Source organism: Mixophyes fleayi, chromosome 8 (assembly GCF_038048845.1).
Source record: "Mixophyes fleayi isolate aMixFle1 chromosome 8, aMixFle1.hap1, whole genome shotgun sequence".
In the NCBI taxonomy this organism is placed as follows: Eukaryota; Metazoa; Chordata; class Amphibia; order Anura; family Limnodynastidae; genus Mixophyes; species Mixophyes fleayi.
In genome coordinates, this window is record NC_134409.1 from 58801282 (window position 1) to 58818124 (window position 16843).

General features: G+C 37.9%; 1 protein-coding gene across 2 annotated transcripts in view; it reads right to left on the minus strand.

Annotated features, from left to right (window-relative positions):
• LOC142099297 (complement factor H-like) overlaps positions 1-16843 on the minus strand; it is a 359733-nt gene that overhangs the window by 61875 nt on the left and 281015 nt on the right. For both annotated transcript variants that reach the window (XM_075182616.1, XM_075182615.1), the window contains one exon: positions 6737-6919. In XM_075182616.1, coding sequence (XP_075038717.1) covers positions 6737-6919 — 183 coding nt within the window. The remainder of the gene's footprint in view (positions 1-6736; positions 6920-16843) is intronic.

A 16843-nucleotide genomic window follows, 5' to 3' on the forward strand; every position in this document is an offset into this window, starting at 1 on the left:
TAGGGGAAAGATAAGACAGCTAGGTCCCTTAGTTTGGAGTCTCCCAATATTTGGCAAACTGATCACTGATACAAGGAAACTTGAGCATTGGGAGACTGGCAAGAATGAACAGACAATAGCCCGCCCCACAAGTGTTGATGAAAAGAATGGATGACATTATTAGGGTGTATGTACTAACTCAAGCTGAAGCAGATCGTATATGACATTGTTGATAGACATAGGATGATGTTATTAGTGAACATGCAGTGTTTAAATGTCTGAGCTTAAAGACATGAAGAACTGTAGTAGAATATTTTATATTGTTGATACATGTTCTATCGTACACTGTACCATTCGAAATAATGCATTATATGTTTTATTGCACCCTTCAAGGGCATACAAGAGGTTATCTCCAAGCTTCAGTGGTATACGGTCTTAGTAAAAGTAAAGATTGTTTTGAGGATTAAGACCCTCTCTTATGGTAACTTGTTTGGGATCTGCAGAAAGCGTGGTCATACACCAAGGGGGACTTACATTACAGAGCAATGAAACGTGGTACTAAGATCCTGCATATAAAATCTTTTAGGTGATAGTTTATTGTACTATCAAAGGGTGGAACTGTCAAAGTCATATAATGGGATGAACAAAAGTATATTGGTTAATATTGTTTTACCGTGAGACTGCGATCAGTACACACGTAACACGTGCATGGCGATCGCATGGTAAAATACGTACGCATACACTCGCTCTCTCACATTTAGTTATTTATATATTTCATATTTATAATGGTTCCATTCCCCAGTGCGTTATGAGCAGATGGTATTAAGTTTATAGTTTTATATATATATATATATATATATATATATATATATATATATATATATATATATATATATTTATTAAGGTTATATGTACACTTTAGTGATACTTAAGGTTCAGGTTACAGGAATCATGTCATGTTTAGTATCATTTTAATCTCCTATTCATCCGCAGTTGTCCGGTTCATTCACCGAGGGGATCGCATATTGCATACTCTACTTAGCAATGTTAGGGAATAAATGTTTAAAATGTTAATGACTGTGTATTGTGAATGGACTAGCTTAAATTGCTTTCTGGGCAGGAGAATCATCTGGAATGTTGACCCTCACCCTTGGAGGGGGTTGTTTGAACTAGCCTATGACCTGCATTACACTGAACCCTCCTGAAACCTGGACCTATAGAAGCAAGCCACAACATCTGCATTGTTTCCTCTGACCACAGTATTCTGGAGTGAAGTACTGTAGCTGGTACCAGCGGAGCGCAGGCGCATGCAGCGGTATGTTTGTATCTTTGGTATCGGCTGTACTATATTATAATTCTGTATTGAACTGCTAAAACTTTTGCATCTGCTAAATAAATTGTTTGTGCTTTGGAAACACAAGAAATCGCTTTGACAATGCTTATTGGAAAACAATAGAATTACTTTCATAACCCTAACACTGCCTGTCACAACATACATACATACTGCACCTCACCACTGCCTTCCAGCACATACATACATACTGCACCCTAACACTGCCTGCCAGAACATACATATTGCACCCCTACACTGCCTGCCAGAACATACATACTACACCCCACCACTGCCTACCAGAACATATGTACATACTGCACCTCACTACTGCCTGCCAAAACATACATACATACTGAAGCCCACCACTGCCTCCCAGAACATACATACATTCTGCTCCCCACCACTGCCTGCCAGAACATATGTACATACTGCACCCCACCACTGCCTGCCAAAACATACGTACATACATACTGAAGCCCACCACTGCCTGCCAGAACATACATACATACATACTGAAGCCCACCACTGCCTTCCAGAACCTATATACATACTGAAGCCCACCACTGCCTGACAAAACATAATACACCCCACACTTGCCTGCCAGAACATATGTACATACTGCACCCCACTACTGCCTGCCAAAACATACATACATACTGAAGCCCACCACTGCCTGCCAGAACATACATACATTCTGCTCCCCACCACTGCCTGCCAGAACATATGTACATACTGCACCCCACCACTGCCTGCCAAACCATACATACATACTGAAGCCCACCACTGCCTGCCAGAACATACATACACACATACATACATACTGAAGCCCACCACTGCCTTCCAGAACATACATACATACTGAAGCCCACCACTGCCTTCCAGAACATACATACTGAAGCCCACCACTGCCTGACAAAACATAATACACCCCTCACTTGCCTGCCAGAACATACATAGATAGTGCACCACACTACATACTGCACCCCACCACTGCCTGTCAGAACATACATACATAATGCAGCCCACCACTGCCTGCCAGAACATAAATACATACTGCTCCCCACCACTGTCTGCCAGAACATACATACATACCTCACCCCCGCACTGCCTGCCAGAACATGCATACATACCTCACCCCCGCACTGCCTGCCAGAACATGCATACATACTTCACCCCAACACTGCCTGCCAGTACATACAAACTACTCCCCACCACTGCTTGCCAGAACATGCATACATACATACATACATACATACTGAAGCCCATCACAGCCTGCCAGAACATACTGCACCCCACCAGTGCATGCCAGAACATACATATTGCACCCCAGCTTTACTTGCTAGAACATACATACTGCCCCGCAACACATACTGCCCAGACATACATACATACTGTGCCCCAACACTGCCTGTCAGAACATACATGCATACATACTGCATCCCACCACTGCCTGTCTGAACATACATGCATTCTGCGCCCCACCACTGCCTGCCTGAACATACATACATGCTGCACCCCACCATTGCCTGCCAGAACATACATGTTGCACCCCACCACTGCCTGTCAGAACATACATGCTGCCCCCCACCAATGCCTGCCAGGAAATACATTCTGCACCCCACCTCTGCCTGCTAGAACATACATACATGCTGCACCCTATCACTGCTTGCCAGAACATACATACATATATTTTGCACCCCACCACTGCCTGCTACAATATACATACATACATACATACATACTGCTCCACTCATTGTAGAACAGGCCTGGCCAACCCGTGGCTCTCCAGGTAATGTAAAACTGCAGGCTCCAACATACTTGGTTAGCAGATATTCAGCCAATAGGTGACAGGGCAGGTTGAGTCTTGTAGAGTCACAACACCTGGAAAGGCCGTAGCACATACGATATGGTTGTGGGCATACAGGCAAGAATGTGAGAGAAAAGCTTGTGGGCATATGGGATGGCATTTGATAGAAAATGTTTTGGGCTTTGTAAAGCAATGGGCATGGTGTATGGTGTTACAACCCCTTAATCGAATCCATACCTGAACTCCACTTTTTAGCTATGTTGTTACAGGAAGTATCAGTGATATAACTATATCATCTCCTTGGAAATCTACTTTAGGTGTTAAATTCCCCCTCCACAGGGAACACTCAGGAGTTAAGTGAATTTAATTATCGGTGTTATTTCTGTTTGCTCCCTATTGTCCACTAGTGAGTTCCACAGCCAGCTAGGAGCCTGACCCAGCAGGGGTCACCTGAAGGAAGACACATGGGGAGGTAGGGGAGGTGGCTAGATAGTGTAAGCAGCCCACCAATCGAGATCTTTTGCAACTCCCCTGGACAGGCAGATCAGAGGGTGGGATTAGGAGGTGATAAAAGAGGCTACCCTGGGAGCTGGACGTGTGTGACTAACTTTTGGCCAAGAGGTGATGCTCTGCCAGAGATGCGCTGTGGAACATATCTCACTGGATTTATTTGAACTGATTTACTCATTTGTTGGACCTGCTTTCGTTACGGGATCGTGCTGTATTTAATACTGTTCTGCAGAATAAATCATCCTTCTATTTTTTGCCTAATACCGTGTCCGGTGGTTTAGGAACCACGCATCTTCACAGGCATATTTAGTAACATGTAAAGAAAAGCTGGTGCAAATGGGTTGCCATGTGAAAGAGACTGGTACATATGAAACATGAGAAAAATAGACCGTGCAGTTGGCGGTGACATATGGGGTATGTGGGATAGAAAGACATGCACTGGAAATGGAGGGTGCTAGGTTTAGAGAAAATCAGAGGAAAAATTACTTTATCAAAACAGTAATGGATAGGTGGGATAGGCATACAACAAACGTGGTAGAGGTTAGTATAATAGAGAGATTTAAACACTCTTGTTTATTAGGGATTCAAAATATAGTGGACACTAGATGGGCCAAGTTATTGTTATCTGCCGTAACATTTTTGTGTTCATGTTTCTCATTTTTATATCATAAATATTATAACTTTATAAAAAGATATGGAATTCCATAGAAAAAAAAAAGGTTTGTTACACTTATACAATCTAAAATGTAAGAAAACTATTGAAATTGTTTCACTCAAACTCCAATAAGCAATGAAATTACAACGATTAAGGCAGAAGCCTTATTCCTTGCGCAATACAGCCACGGTTTGACATCACATCCTGTGGTTAACTGCAGATTCAGCACTATCATGTAGTGAGATTGCTGTCACTCACAAAATGGTGGAGCTGCTAATTCACAGATTTATGTGTTCACTGGAATACACACATGCTTTACTGTCTCTTTCTAATATGTATAGGTATTAATCACTTGTTTTTCAGAATAGTGTCCTATTCATACTCATTCGAATTAATTTCATTCATTCTGAGTTTGATCAATTCATGAATGAAATTAATTCGAATGAGTATGAATTAAAGTTCACGTCTAAGACAGATAAAGAAAAGATTGAGTTCTTGGACCTTACTCTGGATGTAGAACATTATTCTGAAAAACAAGTGATTAATACCTAAACATATGCTAAGAAAGTTGATATTAATAACTATATTGAATATACTAGTTGTCATCATAAAAAATGGAAAGACAATATTTCTATGTCCCAACTGATGAGAGTTAGACGTAACTGTGAGGATGTAGCCCCTTTTGAGACCCAGGCAGCCGTTTTAAACAAACGGTTCCGAGAACGCGGTTATCCAGAGAACTTGCTGTTAATGAGCTTGGAAAAAGTTAGAAAATGTGACAAATTTATTGGTGTATAAGGAAAGAGAAAAAGAGATGGTAAATCCTTCTAAATGCTCATTTGTGACTACTTTTAATGCAGCAAGTCATAAGATTGTTAGAATTCTGGAAAAACATTGTCCCATATTAAAACTTGACCCTGTATTATCAGGGATACTACCTAACAAACCTCAAACTATTTTTAAGAAACCAACAACACTGAGAACCTTGTTAGCTCCCTCACATTTAAGAGAGGTAGCGAATTAACCCACTAATTGGTTAACTCCAGTGAAAGGATTTTTCCTTGCAGACATTGCAAGGCTTGCAAGTATGTACATAAGGACACTAAGACATTTACTGATACATCTGCAAAAAAAGTTAGGAAGATTCAGTCATTCATGAATTGTAACACATCTTTTGTAGTGTATTTATTAGAATGTGGGTGCAGAAAGAAATACATTGGAAAGACCAAATAATGTGTGAAAATACGTATATTTGAACACCTGAGGAATATTCGTAATAAACTTGATAACCATAGCGTCCCTAAACATTTTTTTGTGTCAAAACGCTAATTCCGAAATGTTAAGGTTCAAAGCTATTGAACATGTAGAATTGAACATTAGGGGAGGAGACCAATTACTAAAATTGTCTCAAAGAGAAACCTTTTGGATCTATACTTTAAATACTTTTGCCCCCGTGGGGTTAAATGAAGGATGTGAAATCACACCATTCCTTTAGTTCGTATATTGAAGGTTCTTCTGACTTTTGCTTATATCTTTTACTGTCGGTACAGATTTTATATGTGTTTTGTAATAGGATTGTAAATTTGTTTCTATTACTATTTTTGTTAACATCTTTGATATATGCTGTATTTATATTTGCGCACTAATGTCCATTTTTACAATTTTTGTAATGAGTATTGGTGATCAATAACGATCAAGGATATTCAGCTGTGAATGAATTTGTATAACCCTCCTGATGAAGTCTGTTTAGATGAAAGGCATAGAGGTGGCTGTGGATCCAGGTTTATCTATGATGTCCACTGTCAGAGGAGTCATTTGATTGCTGGTTCACTGCTTTACTAAATTGTCTATCTGGTATGTGTATATTCTGTTTTTAATAAAGAATTTTTAGGGTGTTTTTGGGTGTTTTATCCAAACATATTATATTGAGGCTACAGCAGTAAAATGAGCACTAATTGTGTTAAGGGTACAGTAAGTCTTCACAGGGTAAAGGAGGTTTTGAAAACATAAGAGATGAGGATCAAAAGAGTAACTGATATAAGTGAAAAGAAAATGGAGAAATATAAACACAATTGTTCCAGTGTGATAAAATATTAACGTAATAATAAATTATTGACATGATCAGCAAATGATTATGTAGCCTGAATTTTTGATGGTAATGTACATTGAATTGACTGGACTAAATCTGAACATACCTTGACAATCTGATGCCTTCTCATACCACCACTTCTCCTACTGGCTTCATTTTAAAACTATTGAATCCCATTCACTTACACTTCCATTACATTTTTCATGCTGCCACTTCTAAATTTTATAACATTTCTTCTAAATTTCTACTTTGACCTCAGATTAAAGTAATAATAATAAATTATGCACATGACCAGCAATTGATTATATAGCTTTAATTTGTGATGGTATACATTGTAGTTGAGTAGACTAACTATGAGCATACCTAGACAAACTGGTGCCTCAGACCAAACTCCATTCATGCATGTTACTCTTGAGCTTCCTTCAAGTACATAATATGTTGGGCATTTATATTCCACATATGAACCTGATTCATAGACAGTGCTTCTAGTATCTTTTGTTTCTCCAAATTGTACATCAGGTAATGGACCACAACTTGTACCAGTTTCTAAAAAATAAATATAAGTAAGTGAATTTAACAAGGTAATATAGCAATAGAATAGCAGTTTCAGAGCAACACTACAGTAACTTTTATTCCATAATATCTAGGGACATATCTATTTAAGTAAATATTGAACAAGAGATGGAAAAGTTCATTATTGCATGCATATGTGTTTAATGTGCATGGATGAATCACAAAATCTTTCAATGCAAAAAATGTAAGCATAGCTGTATTTTTATTATTAAAATGTATGTATATAGAGCTAATCATGTTACACAGTGCTGTACATAAACTTTGTAAACAGTCACATTAGTTCCTAGCTCATTGAAGGTTACCGTCTAAATTCCCTACCCTACACACATGCATACACCTATACTAGGGTCTACTTTTTCAGGAGGAAACAAATGCAAACACCTGGAGAACATAGGAGCTCCATATAGATAGTGTGCTGGTTGGAATCAAACTCATCACCCCAGTACAATGATGTAGCAATGATAACTACTTTGCCACTGTGCTGTCCACTAAAAAAGTGGTTCTACAACACATCTGTTCGCCCCTCTCCAATGCTTCTTACTAAATAATTATCAGTCCTTTAAAAAGTGGCAAGAAAGAGCAATCAATTGTAAGTTTATTCTGAGTAGTATTCAACAATAAGGAACTTGTAAATATGGGAAAGAGAGGAATGGTCTATTAATGTTGTCCAATCATTAAAAACTTGCCAGTCATATGTAACAAAATATATAATTAATAAATTAAAGGTGAATAAACTATGTAGCCCAAGTGTGTTTAGACCCCTCTCTGGCGGTGTTGGTGGCTGGCATAAAGTAGTAGTGGAGTCTTACATTGCCCGACCTGTGCGGTGTATATCTAATACCTAATAATAAAGTTACCACCCTCCTTATAGGGGGGTTTCCACCTAACCTAAATAAAGAGCAATGTGTGGTAGTGCAAATTAATAGCCCCTGGATGTGGTGGAGAATCTGTATGCACCATTTAAAAATTAGGTCAAATATAATAATGTGCTTGGTCATAAACAAAATACATTTCCTAAATTTATTTATTTCTATATTGTACATTTATAGTTACAATCCCATGCATATAAAGGAAAGAATACCATGCAGCCAACAAGTGGAATGCAAGAGAATTAATTAAAGAGGAGAGTATATAATAAACTAAGCATTTAAAAGTTTGAGTCTTAAGTAAAGGTTATACTTAAAATGTATTTGGAAAAGCTACTGGTAAGTAAAAGTATAGAGAACATAAAAATCTAAAAGAAAAAAAAACAGACAAGAAAAAAATAAAATGAGATTTACAGTTTGCTTTCAGCACTCACAGGTGTCAAATTGTACAAATTTAGGCATAAATAAAAAAATACTTGCACTGAAAATAAAAATAAAATTAAGACCCCCTCTGTTGTTTAGTAAATGTTAATCAATTGTTAAAATTATAACTAAGAGCAAATTTTATAGAAAATTATCTGGAAAGCTTTAAGCTAAAATGAAATGGCAAATGTGGGATACGTATGTTGTACTTTGATGTTTAAACAAAGCAATGTTACCATTTAAAGTTATGTATACTTTTCATGGAATTAATAGACGCTAAGGGCTAGATTTACTAAGCTGCGGGTTTGAAAAAGTGGGGATGTTGCGTATAGCAAACAATCAGATTCTAGCTGTCATTTTGTAGAAGGTACTAAATAAATAAAAGCTAGAATCTGATTGGTTGCTATAGGCAACATTCCCACTTTTTCAAACCTGCAGCTTAGTAAATCTAGCCCTAAGTTTCTTATTTATCCCATCTTTGCTCCTGAGAGCAAATATATATTGGAATTATAAAAAAACATATTTCAAAATTCAATCAATAGCCACTTTATTGGGTACATCTTTCTAGTACTGAGTAGGACCCCTTTTGCCCTCAGAACAGCCTGAATTCCTTAACGCATGGCTTCAACAAGGCGCTAAAAATATTCCTTAGAAATTCTTATCCATGTTGGCATGATAGCAACACTTAGTTGCGGCAGTTTTGTTGGCTACATATTTCCTGTTCCAACACAAAATACATTCCACATATGTGCTCTATTGGATTGAGATCTGGTGACTGTTGAGGTCATTGGTGTACATTGAACTTATTATCATGTTTGTGGAATCAGCTTCAGATGACATGTGCTTTGTGGAATGGCACATTATCCTGCTGGAAGTAGCAATTAGAAGATGGGTAGACTGTGGCCATAAAGAAATACACATGGTAAGTACATACTTGACAGCTCTCCCGGAATGTCCGGGATACCCCCGAAGAGCAGGAAAGTATTCCGCATACGGCAACTCACTCGTCAAAATGACGTGATTCGCAGTCATTTTGCCCACCCCCCGGGTCACAATGACATTTTTATTGCGGGGGTGCGGCCAAAATTACGTGATTGACCGCGTCCCAACCCCTCCCGCCCTCCAACCACGCCTCCTGCCCGGGATCTCCCGGAATTCACTTTCCAAAGGTTGGCAAGTATGGGTAAGCAACCATACTCAGGTAGGCTGTGGAATTTAAAGGATGTTTAGTTGACATTAAGCGACTGAATGTTTGCCAAGAAAATATTCCCAAAACCATTACATCACCACCAACCTGCACCATAGACACACAGGTGCATTCAACTTGCCAACAATTTCACCAGAGACCCTGATTTATCACGAAACAGTGCTGACACAATCTTGTGCCATGCATGCAATTCATAGTGCAACCACTGGTTGGCCACTGTACTGCTTTGATTCAGAGAGACTTGCTTTCAATTTAGTGACAGTGAGAAGGAAAAACAGGCTAATTACAGATCTCTGCAGTACAAGAAATAACAATGTTCTAACTAGATCTTTATTAGGACAGTGTATCTGTTAGGCATACAGTATGCTTCCTGGAGTAATCTAAGATCGTTAATTCATCTAAATGTTACAGTACATATTTATCAGGTAACAGCAGTGGTCGAAGTGGAAATTTAGAAGTGAGGGTATGGAAATTTAGAAGTGGTGTGTAGAAGTCAATTATTGGATGAAGTAAACCAAATTGATTAATATTGTTTTACCATACGATTGCGATTAATACGCCATGTGTTATGATGCAATCGCAGAGGTTCAAAACACACACATTTACATTCGCACTTACACTTGTAAATAATACACATTGATTAAGGTTCCAATCCACATTTATTCATTATTAAAATGTATTAGATTGTTTATTTATGCATAGATAATACTATAGTAAAGGTATTTATGGTTCAGGTCTTGTAAAAAGGTAAAGAGTTTGGTCTCATATTAAAGCTTATTTCACCAGCATTAACCCGGTTTGTGCAGTGTAGCGATCACATCTAGCGATCACAAGATATAAGCAATATGAGATTAATACTCAAAAGTACTACTGGTTATTCAGAGGGAAGACACTAGACAACAGTTGGGGGAAATTCCCCCTCACCCTTTGAAAGGAGCAAATGAACTGACCTATGACCAGCAGGCACCTGGAATATCATTAACCCTGGACCAATGAAGACCTCATTAAGTGTTATCTGTATACATAGTGACATCATCAGTGTTTTGTTTTCTACTGAAACTGCATATAAACAAGCTGCTCCCACAGCTCTCTCTCTTAGCCTGACTACAGACAACATGACCCTATCCTATCATGGGCCTGGGTGAAGCACTACTTAACATGTAATGTATTTGGTTTATGTTTATACTTTCCTGTTTGATTCTAATATCTTTTGTCGCTTGATTGTAACATCTTTTATGCATTATGATCGCTTGCTGTAAATCCTGCTTTATTTTGTAATTAAATATCTTTGTGCTTTTGAACCACACAAATTGCATTAGACAATGTTTTATTGGTAAGCGATAAAATGAATTTAATAATTTGGGGGCTTGCAAAGGCTCAACACTGCTCAAGGATTCGCAAAACTTACGGAATTCGGTTTACCAACAAAGGGTTGTACGTCATATACGGGTGAGAATGCAAATATTTCTATGCCTATGTCTATATCATCTAGTGTTGCTAAACCGAATATCCGCTTTGTGTGATCTGAAGTGCTAGTGAGAACTTAGGGACAAGAGAGAAAAACTGTTTCTTTTTCATGTCATTTTTGCAATTTAAACGTGGTTTGTTGCTGAGCATACGTATATGCATTTCCTGTACTGTTGCCACGTGTTTAATCAGTAATTTTGATAGATAGTTCTATTGTATTTTATGTGAAGTGAATTGTTAAAGCCTCTGAAAAGTTATTACAACCATTTGGGAAAGTATTTTTCTGCGCAGAAAACAAAGGTGTATAGGTATGTGAATTGTGTGATTATGAATGGAAAGTTGATTTATTGTTGAAAGAGACAGGGAATATCGGTTGCTGTTTGACGAGACAGGTAGGACAGCCGAGGATTGGTATACACGGCAGGCATACTGGAAACGAAAACAAGGGTTTTTGTCGCACTCCCAATAGTAATCGCAAAGTTTATTGATGGTTAGTATCTCTAAGCAGTGCGATCGGACCGCATGGTTGAGTGTGCAACCGTGATTGTGACTTGGGAGTTGTGGGAGGAAATAGGCTGGCAAGGATGGCATTAGTAAATACTTAGTGCTACCAGTTGTAAAATATTCAGCAGGTGTGCTAGAAAGGCAGGATATTGCGAAGTTGGTACTTTTGTTCTCCCAGTTTCTGTGTTAGGGGTCCTTACTGGGTACGCTGACAATCGCAGGTGTTGTTCAGTTGTACACAGTTGAGAAGAAGTGAGTGGAGGCACCTTGTGCAATTCGACTACTGCCAAAAAAAAGCTCTAGTGGTAGTTGTGTGCTGCGAAGCGTTGGAAAAGTCAGTTTCCACATGGGTGCTAAGCAAACGCTAGAGATGGTCGATAAGGTGCTGCCTAAGGAAGGGCCGATTGGTTTGGTAGGGTATATCATGTGTAGGAAATATGGTGCGTACACAACGCCGGACTGCGACAAATGGGTAAAGATGATCGATGAATGCCTGAAACCTTTTTCCCATAATGGTTGGTAATATTTATCAAGAGGTACTAAGCAAAAATTAGATAGCTTAATTCTTAGTTTTCACAAATATTTGCTATCTGTTTAAAACTGTGGCATTAGTAAAGGGAGCGTTTAGCAGGATAACGTGCACAGCAGAAAATAACGTTGCCGAGCAAAGAGAAGCGTGCGCAAGCAGGAAAGTATAAAACCGAATAATAAAATTTAAAAAAACGTATAAAAATAACAAATCTAACTGATTATTGAGTGTATTAAGTGTGTAGCTGTTCAGGATTAAAAAAGATGAGTAACTTAAATGTATATTTTCTATGATGTTTGTTTTTGTTGTGTGGAAAAAAAAACTAAAAACCCAGAAGGCAGTAATTGAATCTTTTAAGACCAGTTTTTCAAACAGCCTGTAGAAGCCTTTGTTTCTATTCCATTATTAGTAGGTGAGAGATATCCATTGTGTCAAACCAAATGGTCTTAGTTAATTGACCCTGACTGCAATGAGGCTATATAGCCTTAGAACAATACAAAAGGTTGGAGATAACAGTTACTAAGGACTTTTCCTGCATAGAAACAATGGTCACCAAGGAATGAAAGCAGACTGAGTTTTTTTATTTTTGGTTTTGTTTTGTTTTTTTGTTTGTTTTCTGTGGTCTTGTGTTTATTTTCCTGTCATTGGTCGGTGATAAGAATTGAAAGTAAATAAATAAAAATGTTTGTTTTTCTTTGTTATTTGATAGTAATTTTGTTTTGTTTTTCTCTGTTGTAGATAAGAACAGCCAAATAAATATATATATATATATAGTAATTATGGGTATTACAGGAGAAGTACAAAGATTTCCCTTGAAAGACAAGTTAATGGGTCATCGTAACACTCTTTCTTCTAACTGCGGTAGCCTATGATAACTTGTTTGGGTGAGATTTATTATTTAAAATGAAGTGTGTATATACTCTGCTTCTAATGTTGTTTTATATATTCCAGAAAGACACACATGGGAGATAGAGTATGCATCACAAAGGGTTAATTTTGCACTTCTCTATTATAGTTACGAGTCCATCGCAAGGTTTTATAGTTATTGTGATCATAGATACCAAGTTCCATACTAGTTAACGATGGACAACACTGGATTAGATGGGTGATGTAACTCCCGGTTAAACGTAATAAAAATGGGGGAGGGGTCATATATTAGTTAATAGCTAAGGGGACTAGTGGAATAGTAGAGCCATTTCCCCATAGTGCCCAATCCAGCTGTCATTTTGCTGTAAATCTACTTCTCTCCTTTTCTATTGTTCTACAAGTCACTTCAGTATTCTTCTTCTTCTTTGCTGTCTTACTTCCTGTTCTTTATATTTCTAACTGTCATTATCTCATTCTTTTCTTATAAAGAGATATTAAATACGTAGACACTGTCCCAAGGGGTTGTAAGCAACCTCAATATTTTAGGACACAGGTCTGGCATGACTGTCTTCAATTTTTTTTTTCAACCAAATAAGGGGTGCAGTATGAAGAAGTGTTGCTGTTTCCTGATTTGCTTATATCATCAGTGCTTTAAACTAATGATTTGTTCACTCATTTCTCGGTAACAGGACACAAGGTTGCAAGGGGATGGATCAGAGCCATGCCAAACAAAGGTCCAATACTTGAGATATTGAGACACCCCTAATTCTGACAGAATTAGGGGTACATACTACATTGTCATGAAAGTAGCTAAGGGTTTGTTTTTATGCTTATAGAAGATGCTGATTTTAAATAGGAGTTTTATTGTGGAAATATGATTTTGTTTCATGTTTTATAGATTACATCTAGTATCTGCCTTTTTGTCTCCTGAGCAAAGTGTACAAAGTGTGCCTTTAGATGCACAAAGGGTGGAAGGAGACAGGAGACTAGTTGAAGGTGAAATTAGGTAGATATACAGATATGCATTTCTGTGTGGAACATTTGATTAAGATTTTTGCCACAAGACCTGACATAAGCGAAACCCTTTAGAAAATGTAAAATTTGCATGTTTTATATTTTTCATAGTTAGACAGACATGTACTGGATATTGTTATAATTGATGGAGGTGCTATAAAAATTAACCTCTTTGCCCTCCTCACTTAGCCAGGTAGCAGAATTTGTGGCATTGAAAATGGCATGTGAGTTGGCAGAGGGTAAATCAATTGATATATATAGGTTTTCAGTATTTTCCTAGGATAGGGGGCGACATTGAGGTGACTGAAGAACTGTTTATGACAATAGCAGTACATGAGTAGAACATTCACATTACATGAAAGACTTGTGACAGTGACACAGTTACCAACTAAGGTAGCTGTTATTTAAGTTAAAGCTTACACACATGACTGTACATGACTTTAATAACAGGGTGGACAAAGCTGTCAAGTTAAATATGACAACCAACAAATCAATGTGTTTTTTGTTTTTTTCAAATTGTAAACACACATGAATTAGTTAAATATAAGATTTGTGTTACCTGCAGAAAAAAGCGGTCTAAAAGGTGACTGGATGTGGTCAGGAGTCCTCTGGACTCTGAAGAGATGGACAAGGTAGGCCTGTGGCTCCCAGAGTGTATCTTCCCGGCCTAGCTGAGACAGCCCATAGTCTGACTCAACTGTGTAAGGAAAGTATGTGCAAGCTGGTAAGAGCATACTGGTGTGCATCAGATGTTTCTTCTCAGGCTAGTAGGAAGGCAATGTCCTGCCTTACTTGATTAAGAGAAAATGTCAGGAAAGCAATACCAATAGAGCCATCACATACCCCTCCTACAAATGGACTTTCTCCAGGTAAAACAAATCAACGTTTATCCAATTGCCACCTTGCAGGATTCTCAAGTGTATGGTGTACTGATGAAATATATATCTTTAAAGGTTTATTGAAATGTTTCTAATATTGCTGTGTCATATTCAAGATTATTGTTAGTAGATATGGTAGTCCTAGAGTTATATAGAAAGTTAAAGGTGTATTCATTATACTGGTAATAGATTTTAGATAATGAGTACAATGTATGAGCAGTGATAGGAAGTTACATACTTTTGACCAGCCACAAACCAGTGGGTAAATAGAGTAAATGGTACTAGCTAGAACGAAATGTATAGAAAGATGTTTGAAACTAGATTGGAGTGGCCAGTAGCTTTGGCCACTAGTCCTCCCCATTATCAGAATCACTCCTAAGCCACCTCTTAAACATGTTACCTTTTGAAAATACTTTTGGCTTTCCCTGAGATGAGTTTATAATGGAGAGACTGTTTCAAGATCTTGTAAAGAAAAACAAATAGTGAGACAGCAACAAAGGATGTTCAAAACACTGTCTCCTGATACGTTATACTAACTGTTATAAAGTTGGACTGGGAGAGTATGTTATGGACTGTAATTTCCTACGCTCAAGTTGTTTGACAGACAGGTGCCAAATGTTGACGACCAGCATCACATCCCTAGAAGTAGCAGAAACACACTTGTACCCATTCCATCCACTGCAGAGGAGTCAACACCCAGAGAAAGTTCCAATTACACTTGTTAATCTGTTCCAGGAGACCCAAGATCGCAGTAAACAACACCTGAGCCAAGCACTTTGCAAAGACTGTTATCAACCATGGAGCAGCAGTTTTTCCTGTTTTTCCCTGTCCAGTGTTTCTCTCATCTCATTCTCTTTTCAGGACAGTCAATTCTTTTAATTGTGAACAGGTGGCGAAGGCTGGTTCAGGTGGTTATATTGAGGAGGTGGGGATGAAAGAGAAGTTGTTAGCCCAATCGGTCCAGCCAATTACTCTATTCAATTCAGGGTGGGTAAGGTTTTAGACCAAACTGAGTACTGGGTTTGCTCTCACATGCCTCAAAGATTATATCAAGTAGGACTAGTTCTCTTTCCACTAAATATTTCAAAGTTACCCGATTTATGGGATGGGAGGCCAGTAGGGAAATGAAATACAGCTAGGTCCATTAGTTTGGAGTCTCCCACTATTCGGCAGGCCAATCATCGTTTCATGTACAAAGAAACTTGAGTATTGGGAGACTGGGAAAAACGAACAGACAATAGCCCACCCCACAAATGTTGATGATAAACCTGTTGATATTATTAGAGTATATTTACTAACACAGGTTGAAGGAGATTATAAATGACATTGTTGACAGACATAGGATGATGTTATTGGTGAAAAACTATTATTTAAATGTCATCTAAGCTAAAAGACTTGCTTCGGATGAATATGCTAGGCATGAAGAAAGTTAGTAGAATACTCTATATTGTCATTACATATTTTATCGTACCCTGTATCCTTCCAGATAATATATTACATGTGTGAGTGAAGAGCATACAAATAGTTAGCTTCGAGCTCCAAAGGTATATGTTCCATAAGAAAAGAAAATTGTTTCTAGGATTGTGACTCTGTTATGGTTAGCTGACTGATATCCTCAAGCAGTGTGGTCATACGTAAAGGGGGACATACATCACAGAAAAATGAAATGTACTGCTGAGATCCTGCAATAAAACTTTTAGGGTGAGAGTGTTAGGTGTACTCTCACAGGGTGGAACCGTGGAAGTCAAATAATTGGATGAAGTAAACCAAATTGATTAATATTGTTTTACTGTGCGATTGTGATTAATACGCCACATGTTTGGGTCCATAACACACAAATTTACATTCGCACTTACACTTGTAAATAATACACATTTATTAAGGTTCCAATCCACATTTATTTATTAGTAAAATGTATTAGATTGTTTATTTATGCATAGATAATACTATAGTAAAGGTATTTATGGTTCAGGTCTTGTAAAAGGTAAAGAAATTGGTCTCATATTAAAGCTTATTTCACCAGCATTAACCCGGTTTGGACAGAGTAGCGATCACATCTAGCGATCACAAGATTTTAGCAATATGAGATTAATACTCAAAAGTACTTTGTGTGTGGGTCAGTTTGAACTGGTTATTCAGAGG